At 43.2% G+C, this 18,466-nt stretch overlaps 1 protein-coding gene across 1 annotated transcript; it reads left to right on the top strand.

Moving 5' to 3' along the window:
* Positions 1 to 495: 495 nt before the first annotated feature.
* On the top strand, positions 496 to 18,244 carry LOC104375476 (actin-1-like). The gene is given in 6 exon segments (XM_086615880.1): positions 496 to 585; positions 17,390 to 17,478; positions 17,529 to 17,726; positions 17,728 to 17,984; positions 17,987 to 18,173; positions 18,175 to 18,244. Coding segments are annotated over 6 exon segments (891 nt in total).
* The last annotated feature ends 222 nt before the right edge of the window (positions 18,245 to 18,466 follow it).

Below are 18,466 nucleotides of genomic sequence, written 5' to 3'. Positions count from 1 at the left end.
GAAGCAGTGAGAAGGAAGTTGATGCAAACACAGGGAAGAGGAAAGCTAAACATTTGGTGTAGAAAGGATCTCACGTAGTTTGCAGAGTGCATAGAGCTGTGGTGGTGTAACCCCCTGCACCTCCTGGGCCACTCAGTGCTCGGTGCGATTCCCCTTCTTTTTCTGGACCACACACTAACCCAGGATGAGTTGGGTGTGGATTGGGAAAAACAGCAAACCAGAGGGTTAAGGCACCCCCTTAACATACCAGGCCCCTGCTCCCCCTATCACTTGACCTGGTACATCTGTACTTGGATTGTGGCCCAGAAAGAGTGATGCCAGAAACCCCAAAATCAGCAAGTTTGGGGCCTGTGCAAGTGGTGGAAAATACCAGAATATTTCACCATCTGACTTGGACTGAAATGGAAAAGAACCTGACAAAAGTCAATTATCCCAGACCTTATAAGTAGCGATTTCAAGCGAGACCCTTTGAGATCTCCTGGATCGCAGTGGGCCATGACCAGCATCTTCCCTGAGCTGGGACACCTCTCAGGTACCAACTCTGCAGATCGTCTGTCGACAAAGGTGACGGAAGGGCGAGGGGAGGTACCCTCCTCGAGTCTCAATCATTGCTGTTGAGGAATGCCGATGCATTGTGAGTATTTAAACTCAAGAATGAAATTTTACCTATAGACTAGCCTCTTCCATCCACCTCCCTACCTATCTATGTGTTAGAATATACACATTTAGCTTCATGAGTGTGGGCATCTGTATTTCACTGGATCCAAATATTTCTATCTGTCTACGTGCTTTGTATTTTATACCCACATACATATATATTTTTTGATTTAGGACACCTTGTAGTAAGTAAGTGTGAATCTTGTCAGTTTTGAATCTGTAATTAAGTCACTTTTAATAATAACATATGCTACTGAATCATCTTGTTAATCTTTAAGTTGGTTAATCATCAAGTGCTGCTAAAATTTAACCTCACATCATTAAGAAATCTTGAATTGCCACTAAATCATAACCATGTTAAAAGATTCCATCTGCAACAAGAGCTTCGGGGTGATGGGGGAAACAAACCAGATTTGACACTGGACTGCAGAAATTGGAGAGACACTAACTAGGGTTTGATTATTTGTGAGGTGGGCAGAAATTCAAGGGCATGAAATGGACCAGCTGTGAAAAGCCTGGGAACTAAGTGAGATTCAGCAAAGACAGAAGCTTTGTGGAAAAGGGCCAAGGGTTCCTGGGGGAAAGCAAGCTAAAACCAAATCTGCAGCAAGCCCTGTCAGAGATGAAGGCTACAGGTACAGCATTCTACTCTGTATTAATAGGAGTGTCACCGGTAGGTTAAATGAAGGGGTTATTCTCCTTTTCTTGGCATTTTTCAGAGTGTATTTGGGATGCTGCATCCAGGATTGGACACCCACAAGCCAAATACAAGAAGGACAGTGAGAAACTTGAGAGTCCATTTGTAATGCAAGGGGGTGGTTGAGGTGGAGCACAACGAGTCCAACGAGGAGGGAGGAGGGGCTGAGGGAAATAGGTTTGTCTAGCCTGGAGAAGAGGCTCAAAGGGTCCTAATAGCAGCCTTTTGATACCAGTTAGTAGGTTGTCAAGAAAACAGAATCATTCCTTTTGGGAGATCCATGGTGTTGTGACAAGAAACAATAGACACAAATCAAACTGGGAAGTTCGTACTTGACATAAGGAAAAAAATTACCACCATGGTGTCACGGTCCATTTGGATCTCTCAAAAATTTATAAGTCAACTTACTCTGTAAATTAAATTTCATTTTATGAGCTCATTAGGAAAGAAAACAAACATGACAAACAAGGGTTCAATTCTCTTTGTACGGACTAGTCGAACGTGAATTCATTAATTCATCACTTAAGTCATAAGGTTTCTAACTCACAAGCTCCCTAGCTCATAACTCGCAACTTCTAACCTGTAATTTGTGCACCTATGAGCAAAAGAGTTATCTAGCCAATTGGGAGAGCGCTCATCCTTCCTCCTCCGTCATGTTGTAGGCGTCCCCTGTATCACGCTGGGAAGCATGAAAGCCTCAGCAGCCCAGCTGCTATTGAATCTACTTCAAAAACTTTTTGGGTAAGCGGACGTATTTATACCTTCCAGCTTGGAATTTTGGTCTACACTATTTCTATGAGTTATTGAATTACAAAGAAACTTCCAGACAATCAATGGCCGCAGGAGACAGCAAGCTGTGGATGATAATGGCTACATAACGGCCTTTAGCCCTTTCTGGCCACCATGTCCTGCCTACGCATTGCCTTCGCTTTGGCCTAATGGTGCTGATCACAACATACATCAGGCCTTAGCACAAGCTGTGTGTTAGCCAAAATCTGAGCAGGAACTGAGTGAAGAGTCACACCATGGGGACAGTCAATCACTGAAGCAGGTTGCCTAGAGGGGCTGTGAAAAATCTGTTCCTACAGATTTCCGACACGTTAAGGGATAAAGCCCTGAGCAACATGGTCTGAATGCAGTGTCGATCCTGCTTTAAGCAGGCTGGAATGCAGACCTTCCAAATGATCCCTTTCCCTTGTCTGACTCTATGTTTAGAAGCAAGGAGATGTAGGGGGCAGAGAAAGGGCTGAGACTGGTGGGAACAGGTTGGAAAAGGTCCTGCTGGGGAAGGAAGGGTGTTCATTTCCTGAGTGCAAATGAAACATGGATTCCTCAGTTTGTGCTTCCACAGTATCAGCAAACATTCATGTAATACAGAGCAGGTTCCAGTTAAGCACAGCAAGCTGCCAGCTTGGGTACTGCAGGACCCCAAGCTCAAGAGTGAAAATTGAATCAAACCATGTGGTCAAGTAATAAACTTCCCTCATTTGCAAGTGTTGCTCACCAGCCTGGGCGCGGCACCAGGGACGCTGTTGCATCTTCCGCAGCCAGGAGGAAAATGGCCTGCCTCTTGTAGGCAGGATAGGTACCTTGAGTTGATTAGTAATTAGTTAATTAGTTCGTTATCTCAACTCAGTCCAGCTGGACTAATAATGACTGGTTGCCATAATTCCCCCTTTTTGTTTTCCATTTTTTTTTTGTTTTCACAAAGGCTTTACGGTGAGCAGAGACCCGGCCCATTCATCCAACTCCAGCACGCTTCCCTCCTGCGAATACCACGTTGGGGCTTGCGGCTTTACCTTCTTCTCCGAAGGACTCTCGCTCGAGCTCCCGGCTCCGGCTCTGGCTCCGGCTCTTTTGCAGCCAGGGCTCTCGGCTCGGCGAGGGAGTCGGGGCTTCCCAGGGTCTCATGGATGTATCACGTCGGGGTCACCAGTTGTCGCTCACCAGCCTGGGCGCGGCACCAGGGACGCTGTTGCATCCTCCACAGCCAGGAGGAAAATGGCCTGCCTCTTGTAGGCAGGATAGGTACCTTGAGTTGATTAGTAATTAGTTAATTAGTTCATTATCTCAACTCAGTCCAGCTGGACTAATAATGACTGGTTGCCATATGCAAGTTTCCTTTGGATTTTTTTTTTCTGCCCCTGCCCCACCCCCCTTCCTTCACTCAATGGATAGGAGACACATCATCCTGTGGAAAACGCGATCTCATTCGAAAGTGTTTTAATATGGAAATAGTAAATGCTGCAGAACATGCAATAAGAAAAATCATTATTTCCTAGTTAAATCAGAATTGTGTTCCCTTTCTGCCGGTGAGAACTGGCTGAAAAGTCATGTTTAGTTTCAGCAGATTTTGATTTTTCTTTTGTTTCTTTTAATCTGGAGTTGTTTCAATTTTGACTTCAAACCATTTCTCCCAAAACTTTTTGGCAAACATAAGTTCTTCCTATCTCTAATCCTGATGAATGTTAGTTATTTCAATGGCTGCAGGAAGCCGTGTATCTCAACGTGTACATGAGTTCCCCTTCCAGACTGAGCTTAGGGTACCTGCCTTCCAGAGCTTCTTGGCCTAGGAAAGAGTCTTGACAAGCTCTTTTGAACCTGAAGACTGCCACTTTTCATTTCCCTGGCTTAGTACCCAACAGCCTTTTCGTCTTCAAAAGAAGCGTGGCCAGCAGGTCAAGGGAGGTGATTCTGCCCCTCTACTCTGCTCTCGGGAGACCCCACCTGCTGTACAGAGCTCAGCTCTGGGGTTCCCAACACAAGAAGGACATGGAGCTGCTGGAGCAGGTCCAGAGGAGGGCCACGAAGATGATCTGAGGGTTGGAGCACCTCTGCTATGAAGACAGGCTGAGAGAGTTGGGGCTGTTCAGCCTGGAGAAGAGGAAGTTCCAGGTTGATCTTATAGCAGTCTTCCAGTACCTGAAGGGGGCTTACAGGAAAGCTGGAGAGGGACTTTTTACAAGTGTATATAGTGATAAGACAAAGGGCAATGGCTTTAAACTGAAAGAGGGTAGATTTAGATTAGATATAAAGAAGAAACTTTTTACAATGAGGGTGGTGAGAAACTGGAACAGGTTTCCCAGAGAAGTTGTGGATACCCCATCCCTGGAAGCATTCAAGGCCAGGTTGGATGAGGCTTTGAGCAACCTGTTCTAATGAAGGGTGTCCCTGCCCATGGCAGGGGGGTTGGAACTAGATGATCTTTGAGGTCCCTTCCAACCCTAACTGTTCTATGATTCTATGCAGTCTAAGCTGAGTTCCCTCCAGATATCACTTTCAATTTGGTAACAGTTCCTTCAGTCTGAAACATTTTAAACAGAACATGCTGGGCTCCACAAACTGGTGTTTTTGGCGAAGCTCAATTTTGTCTGAAAATTTCCAAGCTGCCCTAGTCTTTACCGCCAAGTTCCTTAAACTGGATTTTTCACAGGTGGTCACTGATTCAATGTTCCTCATTTTCTGGCTGACTGACTGATGTCCTTGTGGTCTCATTTGCAGAAGTGTTGAAACTCACAGCTGAAACCGAAATTAGCAGGGGCTGTGTTTTGAATATACAGAGGGCTGTATAATTCTGCTTCGAAATACTACAGCAACACATATTCTGGAAAAGCCCTGGGAGAAATAAATTCTGATCTGGAGGCAAACTTAGTTAGGAGTGTGCAGCCAGCCAAGAGCTATGTTTTGGAAAAACTATGAGGAAAAGTTCTTAAATCATTGCTTGGGTGATGGACATGGTGTCTATTCAGTGTGACAGGGATCTTAATGGGAAGGACAATGTGAGGCTATATAAAATAAATCCTGTTACATATTCAAGGAAGTAGAACCGAGATTACGAAGCCAATTTTGCACCATCTTCCCTGTGAGCATTTAACTTTACATTGGAAGACTGGGTGAGTTTTGAAGACAGAGGATCTCCAGGGGCCTGTCCCTATTTCTTGCACTAAAAGAGAAGTTCCACTCCCCTCAAACCTCATAGAAACTACTCCATGTAGCTGTGGAAGGGGTGGTGACCATTCTACCTGTGCTTAGACAGTTGCCTCCCCGTTAAGGGAACTAGAAAGCAACCACTTCATGGTTCCTGACACCACTGGAAAGCAAACCTAGCACTTTTAAAGCAGGAAGAGCGAGGGGAAAGTTTTGCCAAGGGACAACAGATCAGCGGTGTCTGGAGGCAGACTGCTGGCTCAGGGTTTCTTACCTAGTTATGTTTGTCATCTGATTGAGAAGGTCACAAGGATGACAGAGATTTGAAAAGCTATACAACTTTGTTTCACAATAATCACATTATTGGTTTGGGTTTTTTTCCCCTCAAAGAGGAGGTTTGCCGCCTGCCCCCACACCAAGAAGTGGACAGTAAGAGTAAAGTGAGTGGATGGGGTGAAGCAACACATCTGATGCTGTGGCAGGGGGGAGAGGCGGCTGTGTGGGAGGTTGCCGTACAGCCAAGACAGCAGCGAGAAGTCTGCTGTGCTGCTGCTGCTGCCTGTCTTCCCCTGCTGCCTCAGTTGCTCCGTGCAAGCTTTTGGTCCTGTGCTAGTCTGGCATTTACGCACAACTGGTAACTTTTTGGAGAGCAAGTTCGTGATGGCTCATACTTACACTTCTACTCAATTATCAGTTGCCATTACCAGTCAAAATTACCAGTCCCAGTGCTGAACCTGTAGAATAATACTGATGATGCTCTATTGAGATGCTTCACTGGAAGTGTGAATCAGGGCTGATGCAAACAGTCTGAGCAGGCTGATGAGAAATGAGGTTGAGACTGACATTCTTCATCTATAAAATGATGATGGTATACTTTCCTACTTCTTAGGCTGCCAGAAACATATCTTTCACCATCAGTGAAAGGCAGTGAGCAGTGGAAAGAGGAGGAGCACATAGTCTGCTACTGTTTTCGTCACCTATTTCCTTTCTTTCCTTACCTGTTCTAGTCAGAATCCCTCTTTCCAGCTTTCTTTGGCCTTGTTCTCTCTTGCTTTCATCACCACTATAATTAGAACATGCAAAAAAAAAACAACCCACCACAACACAAAAACAAAACCAAAAAACCCTAGAACAACCAAAAATTTTTAAAGCAGAAAAGTAGCTACTTTAGATCACCTGCCTCTTTAATTTTTGGTGGATAACTTCACACAGTCATCATGGTCACCCTTTTAAGGGAGCGGGGTCTTCTACAGCCCGATGGTACAGATGCCCTTCCCGCCCCCCCCCGGGGGCAGCAGCACACACACCAAATGGCACGGGTACATTTTCATCTCAGCACGAAACAAAACAAACTGGCAGCAAAAAATCCTCTCCCCTTTAGACTGAGTGTATCACTTCTGGCACCACCGACGGAAAAGAGAAAAAGATAAAAAGAAAAAAGAAAAAGAAATAAAAAGCTTCTGGAGCACCAAGACCAATGAAGTAATCTTTTTTACACCTGTGAATTACCAGTGAGCCAAAGCTCTCTCTCAAGTATTGTGTTTGCTTTTGAGAAAAAACCCAAACAACAAAACTCCTTAGTTGAAATTCCTTTGTTTTGTCTATGGGAAGAGAAATATTTCTGGTTTATTTCTCAACATGCAATACTTAGCTTAGTTTGAAAGTGAGCACAGTTGACATACAAAGCCCGGACAAAACCAGTAATCTCGAACACCACAGAACTGGATCTTTCGTCCTAGGCCCAATGTCAGAAAAACTGTGGATTTTAACGTTTGAAGAATTCTAGTATGGATCAGGCCCACCTTATGACTAACTCTCACTTGCCTCTGTTTGCATACATAAGTCTACACACTCTCAAAGTACATGTTCGACAGTAAAATCCCCCTGGTATGAGACATTCTGATTAATATATTTATTCATCCTATCACTCCTAGCGTGAATAGATGCTTCTGCAAACTCTGAGCAGTGGAATGCTTTGTTTTGTTTTGCTTGTTAACCAGTAGCTTGAAAAAGTAGGGTGAAAACAAAAATATTGTTTCTGTCATTTAGAAGTCAACGCTTCCAGATGTTTTCAATAAATTTATTTTCCTCACCTTGATTTAACAGCATAGTGGTGAGAAGAAAAATCAGTACTTGTTTTATCGTAAGTATCTTACCTTTTTGAAGGCATTACTTGTATTCCGGTAGCTATCCTCACATTTTCATCAGGTTATAAGACACATTTCATATTATTTCTGGTAAAACGGGAACAGTGCAAATCCTGCCCCTTCAATGCTACTCTCAAATTCACAGCCTCTAGAGCTGATGCGTCATTTTAGTCTCCTCAGATATTTGCTTCTTTGGAGATGGTGATTGCTTGTGTATACTCATTAGTTCTCTCCACAAAAGAATTGTGCTAAGGCTGATCCTTTGGGGCACACAAGCTGCTGCTCCGTGAAGAAGAGCCAAGCAGAATGGCAACATTACGCACCACTGTGGCTAACCACTGCCTTACTGTTCCAGTTTCTCACCCTACCAGTTATGAATGTAGCAGATCACACTGACTTTCTTTAAACATCCAGGACAAGGTTCTTCTGACTTAATAAAGACATCTGCAATGAGGATGCCTCCATGTTTTGAGGCCATCATCTGGAACCCCACTGCAGTCCACGGGGAAAAACAGACACTTGTGTGTCAGTTTGTCTCTTCTTAAAGCAAACGATTCACAGGTTGGATGAATCATACTGCAAATTACCTTTTTTTTCTCCAGGACTATAAGACCCCCAAGTTGTCACCTCACGCAATGTAGCTATCCAAATTTAGTTTCTAATTTCACTCTTGATTACTGCAGCAACCAGGAATCACAAACGGAGCATGCCATTTCATCATGTAGCTTCCCAAGCAGGAAAGGAACAGGACTATTGCAGAACGTTGTACTTGTTGCAGCAAGAAAGGTGAAGGCTAAGAAAGGAAAAAGAAAGATTGTTATGTTATACACCATTGTCAGACTTGGTAAAATTATTTTATTATGCTCAAGTGCGGAAGGAGAAGTGTGATTTAATTGGAATTAATGGGTTGAATCAAACTACTGACTTGGAGATTAAATGGGTTCAGAGAAGCTTTGCAGGAAGGAAAAGCAACAACAGCCTGCAAAATGAGCAACAATGGCACATAAAAACAAATGAAAGAAGATAGTCTTTATGGCATCATTTGTAACTTGGTATTAAGTCCAATATTTAAAGGTGGTATCTTTTTCTTCATTATGTAAGACTACTTCAGAAGAGGTTTATTAGGCAATATTTGCTAATAAACTGGGTAAGAAAAGTAGCCAAAGAAATTCTGAGTGGAGGTGGAATATATTGAATTGCAATATATCGATAATCTTGTTAAGAATGTAAGCGTATTCATAGATTGTTTTTAATCCAGTATGTTGTTAGTGAACAGAAAGCTGGAGAGAAGTCTCAAATTTCTATTTTTTTTGTATGTATATACACACACACACGTATATACACACATATGCTGAAATTTAAAGAATGAAGTGGGAAAACATGTAGATTCTGTTTTAAAAATGATCAAATTCCTTACATATATTTCTTAAGAAGGTGATGAGGCTTGTGGCAACCTAAGGCCTATGCAGAAAAAGCAGTACAGCTTTACAGGGTGCCCCCTGCCTTCCAGCATCCCCATGTCTTACCTCTGGTCTCAGGACCCAATTCAAGCAACCAGCTTGTGAAATCCTTCTTCCTGAGGGCCTCTGGCTGTAGCTTTCTGGTCTCTCCTTGTGCCTTCACCTACAGGGACACCTGCTCTGATGTGTCTTGTTCTGCTTTGCCCCAAGGAAAAGATGATGGTCTTTATGATATCACATAATTTATGCTATTTTTATGTCATCATATGGAAGAGACTAAGTTAGTTCAAGATCATAGTCCATGCTTTGGGCAAATTATTTAAAGTCCTGTCAGTTTTTCCCCTTTCACGATATCTTAGCAACTGAAAAGTACCTCTGAAAATGCAGACTGTCATTTTTGTATCTTATTTCCTAAAACGTGCACCTGTTGCCCAACTCACCTACCTTGTCTTCTAGGTTAATAGCGGTACTCTGTGGCAATCCTTTGTGTGACCGGAGCTCTCAGAACAGGGCTCCCTGTTACCACCTTACCCATTAAAAAGTTCACGTTAATTAGGAGGTCTCACTGCCATCCAGGTTTTCTGCTTCTCCATACGTACACTTGAAGGTAAACCTTTTGCCTCTCACAGCTCCACAGTCTAAGAAACACAGAGAATGAGTGGAGGAAAGGAGACAGTGTTATTCTCATGTTGTTCTGAGTGAAATGTGACACAAAAAAAGTGCACTGTGTGTCTAGGACAGTACATGGCAGAGCCTTAAACTTGTAGCCTCAGTGAAGAGCACTTCTCTCTTACTATGTGCCTTATGTAATGAGACCGATATCATAACGGCCTAGATACGATTTTTACATAAGATCTGAAGTACTGACACATTAACATCATTTTCCACAGCCTTTCAAAAGAGTTTATGAAACATTGTTACACTTGTGCCAGATAAATTAATGAAGAACAGCCAGAATCAGGTGCAAGCACACGTAATATGAAGAGCTGAAAGAAGATCTGCTGAAGGGGAAGGTGAACAAATCTACACAAGATCAACTCAAGTAAGATTTTGATTTCCGTAGCTGGTTTTGCTTATGTAAAGTTATATAATTATTTTCAGATCTGACTCTTACAATGCACACACCCAACAATGGCTGTTGAAGCACCATTATTTGGATGGAGAAAGACTACAAGTGCATTGATTTTAAAGTGGACTACGTGCAGTTACTCTGCTCATGAGTCTTTTGCAAGTTGTTTGCACCTTCTGTACTGGGCGATTTTAAGTGGCTACCGAACTGCAGGTCAGGAAACCGAAGATACTGAGGCTGGATCTTGGCAGCCTGGAAGAACTTCGCAGATGGCTGCCCACCCTTCTCTGGTGCTGTGGCTGGTGCTGCTGAGATCATCTCTCATCACTGACACAAAATAGCCTCACTATCGTTCTCCTCATTATCGTGCTCTGCTGTTGTTGTTTCATTAGTTTTGTTTTGTTGTTGAAGTAGCCTTCTCTTAGCCAGGTCAGCACGAAGTTACTTGGCTTGTAAAATCAGTGGGAACAGGAAGATTTCCCTAGTAGTTGATGCAATTGCCTAAGCTTGATAATATAAATGGCATGCCTTCATGTCTGTATTTTGTGCCCAGCAATATTTAAAAATCAGACAGCATCTACTGCATCTTGCTAAACATAATTGTATTTTTTATTCTAGATCATGCCTTATACAACAAGAGTCTAAAAGCCTCCCTCCACCTCTGTGCCTTTATTTCAGGCTGCAGGAAGGTAATTGATTAATAAACTTCATTATATATTTTTTGACCCAAGCACAGTTCTAGAAGGCTAATGATTTATTAAAGCCAGATACTGAATCCTTCCATGTATCTTACTGTGATTTCTACAGTTTATTCATCTGAAGGTGCTCCAGAGTCTGCTGTCTCTGATGATGGTGTAACAGATCATCTTAGGAGAAATAAATTCCAAAAGACACTGTAATGTTCAGTTCTACAGACAGTTCCTGAATTTAAAGCATATACATCAATTTATTACACTGAAAATAGAATACTCCCACTCTAAAGTAAGTTTCCAAAACCACCACAGCTGTAAGGGTTGTTTTCCCAACAAAAAAATACTCAGATGTCACAGGGAAAAAAGCTGCTCAATTCAGGTACTTTATTTAAAGTCAGGCTCAAAGCAATTTACTGGTTTATTAAAACCCCATAATTAACTAACCATCTTTTTTTTTTCCCTTTCTGAATCATTATCAACAATACAGCAGACAACCCACAGCAGTAGACACTTACAAAATCTTAATATGTAAGTTATTTCAAATTTCTAAATAGAATTTTTAACTCATCCCAGAAAGTTCTAACTCCCCTCTCAGTGACAGTCCCCACCAGCTGTGGGGGCCACAAGCTCACCTCCCTCCACAGGAGTGGCTCCCCATTGAGCACACCGGTTTGGTGAGGCAGGTGGGTGGGCAGGTGTGTGCCCCGGTACTGTGCCAGTCCCCGTGCTGCACCCTGCACCCGCTGACCCATGCACAGGTTGGACAGCCGCTGTGAGGCCCCCTGTGCCCCGGAAGGACAGTTGACCTGTTATCCCTCTCTAGTTCTGACCTTCCACCCCCGTTTCCCATTCCCCGTACAAATTTTCATGCTGTTTGTATGCTGCTTCGCAAGTTGACTGCTGCTGCGTCAAAAACCTCTTTGGAAGTTGCTGATTGCTTTTTGGTTTGGCTGATGATTGTTTTCCTCTTTAGCACAATTGGATAGATTTGGGTGTTGTCCTCATTCCTCTCCCCTTCAGCTGATATCCACTCTCCTACTGTATCAGCTGTTGCTATCCAGGCTGTTTTGTATAGAGGGGGAAGCATGCAAGCACTCTCAATTACTCATACAGTAGTTTACATGGAAAAATTAATTTATTTGAGTCTTTCCCTTCCTTTTAAATACCAGACTAGCCCCATAGGTGCAATAGGTGCTCTGCTTTCCATTTTTGTTTTTATTTTATTGGTTTATTTTTCTCTTTCGGGACACAACAACAAATCCCAGTCGTGTCAGTGTAGTGGTTTAGCCCTGATGGCAACTAAACACCACACAGCCACTCACTTACTGTCCCCCACCCCCAGGGGATGGAGAAGAGAATTAAAAGGAAAAAGGGAAGGAGACCCATGGGTTGAGATAAGAACAATTTAACAACAACAATAATAATAAAAAAAATATATGTATAACTATAATAAAATATATAAGCAAGTGATGCACAGTATAATTGCTCACTATCCAGTCACCAAGACCTGTCCCATCCTGATAAACAATCCTGACACTACAATCCCGGACAAGCGAGAGGTCCAAAAAGAGAGTGAAAGAAAGATAGCACTCTGAGAGACCAAGAGCAAGAGCCCCAGAAGAGCAAAAGCCATTCTTTCCAGCCAGCCCTCATCTATATATTGGGCATAACATTGCATGATATGGAATACTTCATTGGCCAATTTAACCCTCAATCCCAAATTTAAGTTCAAATCATAAGGGAAGTTGTGGACCCTCTGTCCCAGCTACACTCCCCCCCAGCCTGTTGTGCTCCTGCACACTGGCAAGAACACATCAGCTGAAAAGTCCTTGAGGTCTCAGTGCCAACTATAAACATCAGTGCGCTGTCAGCATTCTTCTCAGAGCGAGTCTCAGACTAAAACCAAAACACAGAGCTCTTCTAGATGCTAAAAAGAAGAACTATGTCCCAGCCAATACCAGGACAGTCAGACATGCATGAATAGTTATAGTGTTGCTTTACCTTGAATTTGCAGATGAACAGGGTCTTTTCTTCTGCTTAGCAAGAAAGGAACAGGTCCCAAGCACAGCTTGGGGGTATCCTCAGCAATGGCAATGGTGAGTTCTGCCTCTGCGCCTGTCTACTCCCACCTACCACAGAAGGCAGCACCCTCTCCTTCAATCCATTTACAAAATCCTTTCAGCTGCCAAGTTAAGACTCCAGCTGCATCCCACTCCGTTGAGCTGTCATGCATTTATTCAACCCACAGACTCAGATCTACTTGAACTACTCACTCACTCAGCTGCAAACAACTTCCCTGGGCACAGGTTCAGATCAGTGCTTCAGCAGTTAGGAACTGCATCTCCATCCTCTCTGAACTGGCTGCATTACCCCAAAAAAACACTTTTTGTGAACTCCTGGGTACCATGGTTCACAAGCATCATGAAAACTGAACAGGAGGCCAAGGTATAGAAAGCCACCAAAAGCATGATTCAGACGAAACACAAGTAATTTCAGTCCCAGTACATGATTCATCTTAACTCCACAGAACTATTTAGGCAGCCTAAACAGCAGCAGAGCCTGTAGGCTTTCAAACCTCCATAGGTAAAGCTCTTTCATATCAAAAGTTCTGCCAATGCACATACCCCAAGGCAGCTAAACAGCATGTCTCAGTACTTATCTGAAGTTCAAATCTGTCTGACATTCATAAACTAGTCACCCCTATTGATGACAGGCCAGAGCATGACACAGTTTTATCCCAAAACTGGGCCACGAGAGGAGGAAGTGGTGGCCTGACCTTATATATAACAGCTTGGTGGTTAGTGCACTTGCTGAAGAAGTAGGGCACCTGGAGTTCAGTGTTGTCATGAGCCTGGAAGAGGAATCAGATGTGTACTTCAGGTCTCCTCTGTAATCACACCTGCTCTGCAGGAAAGAGCGAGACAGTCCCTCACAGTCTAAGGAAGGATTCAGCTGTGGATGTGAGGACAGAGGTTGGGATGGTGAAACTCAGTCTTTCTTGAATAGCTAAGTCAATGATTTAGAGAAGGGCCAAAGTCCTGGTTGAGAGTTCCCAGTTTTATCGTAATGCCTATGGGCAAGCTTCATGTTTACTGCTGACTGCTGTAAACCTCACCGCACTGTGCCTACCTGTGTCTATCGCTTTGTTGCGGTGAGCTCTTGAGATACTTTCAATATGATTTGCTTCATCTTTCAACATTAGAATCAAAACATTTCCTGCCATTTATTCATTCAATCAAAGTAAAATTCAGGAAGATGAATTTTCAAATTCAAATGCCAAAGGTCAAAGACAGACTGGCTCTCAGAAAATGAGCCATCCTTCCATTCCTGAATGAGATCTTGTCATATCAGTGTAAGCTATATTGCCAGATGAGCACAAGAAATTTTCGATGTCTCATATCATCTCTTCTATGAGCTCAATTTACAGTACTTGCACTAAACACAAACATTAATTTCACTTATTACAAACCCTACAGTAACGAAGTGAATTCACACGTACCTTTTTTAAGGTGATTTATGACAGAACCAATATGAGGGAATAGATGAGCATTCCTGCATCTAGGTTCAACTGCCATTTAATAATCACAGGCAATATTCCATCATTTCAACACTCAACATCATGTTCAAAACGGTGTGCTTCACGGTAAGCTGCATGCAGACCCCACAGGACTAAATTGGGCTTCTAGTGTGATGCCTGTAACAACCTCTCAAATGATTAGGACACCTGTTGCTATTAATATAGAAGCATGCATGAAACAGGTGTGCCACACTGAAATATATGTACACAAATATTAAGAGGATCATAGAAACTGCTAAAATGGATAGAGTGGCATTTAACACAAACACATCTGGAATCTAAGCAGAATGGAAATAACATACACAGAGTTGGTCCCTTGTTAGATGGCTATGCTGGCTTTGGCTGGGATAGAGTTAATTTTCTTCATAGTAGCTGGTATGGGGCTATGTTTTGGATTTGTGCAGAAAACCGCATTGATAATATAGGGGTGTTTTAGCTGTTGCTGAGCAGTGCTTACAGAGTCAATGCCTCTTCTGCTCCTCACACCGCCCCACCAGCGAGTAGGCTGGGGGTGCACAAGGAGTTAGGAGGGGACACAGCTGGGACAGCTGACCCCAACTGACCAAAGGGATATTCCATGCCATATGATGTCAGGTTCAGAATAAAAAGCTGGGGAAGAAGAAGGAAGGAAGGCCCATTGGGAGTGATAGTGTTTGTCTTCCCAAGTAACTGTTATGCATAATGGAGCCCTGCTTTCCTGGAGATGGCTGAACACCTGCCTGCCGATGGAAAGCAGTGAATTAATTGCTTGTTTTGCTTTGCTTGCACGCACAGCTTTTGCTTTACTTATTAAACTGTCCTTATTTGAATCCACGAGCTTTCTCACTTATACCCTTCCGATTCTTTACCCGATCCCACCAGAGTGGAGCAAGCGAGCGGCTGCATGGGGCTTAGTTGCCAACTGGGGTGAAACCACGACGATGGCTTTTTTTTTTAGTAGCTCATCTGAGGTATAAATGTCTCTGTACAAGGAGGTAATTTGCTTACACTCAAAATTTCTGTTTAATATATATCTTTGTTTGGAATCTGCCTCTAATTCATAACCACCTGCGAGCTGCAGGAAAAAGCAATTAAATTTAATAGAAGCCACTCTTACTTTGAAGCTGCCCTGGATTTAGAGCCAGTAGGAGAAGCAATTAAACTCTGGCAGGCAAGGATTCAAATTGAAGTTATACAGAGATTTTTATTTTTTTAAAGGAAATTTTCTTTGTAAATAGATTTGGATTGTCAGATCTGATTGGACTCAAAGCTATAGAAATTTCCTTCTTTGCGAAATCTTCTCTTGAAGCAAAATTAAAAAAAAAACAACCAAAACACAAAAACCCACAAAACAAAACAAATGAGATTCCACCTGAAATGGGAATGAGTTGTGAAGATCTAGGATATTTTTAATCCTTCTGAACAAACTTCCAAAAAAGAGTTTGTTCTTCTCAGCAAAGTGCTGAATGGAAAAGGAAAGCATGGAAGGAAGACATCTGCACGTCTGTTTATTTGCAGACAGGTCAGTTCATCAGCGGTCTAGGATATAGATTCATTAGAGGAAGGAATTTCTTTGCACTAGAAGGTATTACAATCTTTCAGAGGTTTTTAAACCAGCAGGAGGCAGAAATTATTTCACGTTTGTAATTTTACCAAAAAATAGTCTTTAAGTAACAAAGACAGGAACAAAAGACTCCAGCATGCCATAATCGGTGTCAAACATAGTTCTACCCATTTAAAAATAATTTTAGGAGTCTCCTATAAAGGACCAGAAAGCATTCAGTTGAAAAAGATCTGCATCCAATGTAGATGTTACTCAGAAAAACAAACTGGTAATTCAGCTAATTCTGAGGGAGGCAAAATTGTCCTAATCTTCAGCAACTCTTGGAAGTATTTGTAGAGTTTTAGCTAAGCCAGAGGTACACGTGAAAAATTTAATTATTGCCATGCATGTATTTTACAATACTTGCTTTTCTATTCTGAGGAAAAAAACGCTCTCAGGCTCGTTACAGTGATACATTCATGGTCCATAATCTGTGGATCAGACTCAGTGAATTGACAGTCCTCTGGCTGGAGTCATGGAGGAACTACACTGGCCATATCCAGGGAAGTGCCTGGGATCTGGTGACTTGCTGAGAAAATGCATTATTTTATCACTGGCCATTGCGAGGTCGTTGGTGCAGACATGTTGGAAACAGCAAACTGTACATCCCCGAGAAGAGTTCCTGTCCTGGTTTTAGCTGGGACAGAGTTAGCTCTTATTTTTAGCAGCTAGAAGAGCTCCGTGTTTTGGTTTTACTTAGAGGCTCGCTCTGAGAAGAATGTTGATAGCAACCTGATGTTTGTGGTTGGATGTGAGACTCCGAGGACTTTTCGGTGTGCCATGTTCGGGCCGGAGTGCAGAGGCACAGCGGGATAAGGGGGGAGCCTAGCTGGGACAAGGGGGACACGATTCCCCTTGTGATTTGTGGTGGAACTTAAGATTGAGGGCCAAACTGGCCAATTAGTATTCCATATCATGCAGCGTCATGCCCAGTATAAAAGTGAGGGGCAGCCGGGAAGAAGGGCTTTTTTTGCGCTTTGGCTCTTTCGCCACTTTTGCTCTTTTGTGCTTCCGTGCTTTTGCTCTATTGCCTTTTTTCTCTCTCTCTCCCAGTACTCCCACTCTAGGAGTACTATCTCTCTCTCTCTCCCTCTCCCTATTTCGGGGCCTCGCATTCGTCCGGGATTGCAGCTTCGGGACGAGACGGGCTGCAGATAAGAGGGGGTGGTGAGCATCTACACTGTGTATTACTTATCTGTATTAAATTGTTCTTATCTCAACCCACGGGTTTCCCATTTTTCCTTTAATTCTCTCCCTCATCCCTGGGGGTGGGGGAGGGTGAGTGAGCGACTGTGTAGGGTTTGGTTGCCAGAGCAGCCTAACCCACGACACTTCCCTAGCAATGGTGACCAGCCTGTAAAAGGGGAATGGGAAAACCGTGCTGGGGATCCACTTTGGGGAGCCATCAACTCAGCGAAGAATGTTTGACTGAAACATTTTGGATGGCCCAGCTGTAATCTTTGACAACAGGTCTGAGTTATTCAGAGTGGATATTGCAGGTGACAGTGGCCCAATGTCTGTTTTTATGACAATTGTTGGTCACTCAGAAGTCAAAGCTACAAGGCTGGGACTGGATAGAAGGAATGTTACATTGGAGAAGCAGCTCAGACCAAAAGAGGGATCCTCTCTTTGAATTATCCAATTGACTATGGCATAGTTACATGCCAGTGAAAGGCCAGCGCTGCTGACGAAAGCCCCCACTCAATCCTCTGTAGGACCAGGAAAAAATGACAGAAATCATGTTTGAAGGCTTCATGGTGCCAGCTATTTAAGTCACATACCAGGCAACTCAGGCACTCTATGCATTAGTCCGTATTACTAAGAGAGTCATGATCAGTGAGGATGGTGTTATCTACACTGGCCCCCTATATGAAGGATACTGTTTTCCCCATGCTGTCTCCAGGCTGGATATTGCTGGCTGAATACTTTATGAAGATTCTTTTGGAGAATGGACACACTTTTGTTAGCACAGCTGGAAGGGAAATTATGAAAGATATCAAAGAGAAGTTGTGCTATGTAGCTTTAGACCCCATCCAAGAAATGAAAGCAAAGCCAGAAGAAATTATGAAAAAATTCAGATTGCCTGACAACAATATCATCCAGATAGGCAACCAGCTCTTTCGTGTACCAGAGACCCTTTTCGTGCCTGCCAGCTTTGCAGTTGAAGGTCCCAGTGTGCCAAAATGATCTTCAACAGCATCATGAAGTGTGTAAACAGCATGTGCAGGAATCTTTATGGCAACATCCTGCCCTCAGGTAGGTCCACACTCTTCCCTGGCCTGGAGGAATGGTTCCTGAAGGAGATGAAGCTACGAGTGCCTTCTGGCATGCTTATGAGGATCAATGCATTCCCTGAGAGAAAACACTGTGTGGATTGGGGTCTCCATCCTCACCTGCCTGACACCTTTCAAAGAAATGTGGATCACTGTGACCTAACGACAAGATGGAAAAGAGGTGCTTATCCTACAAAGTGAATAAAGACTGAGTATTTACCCCCAGGATAGACTCGAGGCTCAAGGAAACTGTGTGGCCAAGAAGCATGGCCTGCATGCACAGCTGTAAACAAATACAGAGGAGAAAGCTTTTCATTCTATGCTGTGAAATGCTTCTCCATGAAGGAACCACTGAGACTGGAAGGGGATCATGGATTCATGTGGC

Source organism: Tauraco erythrolophus, chromosome 1 (genome assembly GCF_009769465.1).
Source record: "Tauraco erythrolophus isolate bTauEry1 chromosome 1, bTauEry1.pri, whole genome shotgun sequence".
NCBI classification, from domain to species: Eukaryota; Metazoa; Chordata; class Aves; order Musophagiformes; family Musophagidae; genus Tauraco; species Tauraco erythrolophus.
The sequence above is the reverse complement of the archived record's forward strand: the minus strand, read 5'-3'. Positions and strand labels throughout refer to the sequence as shown.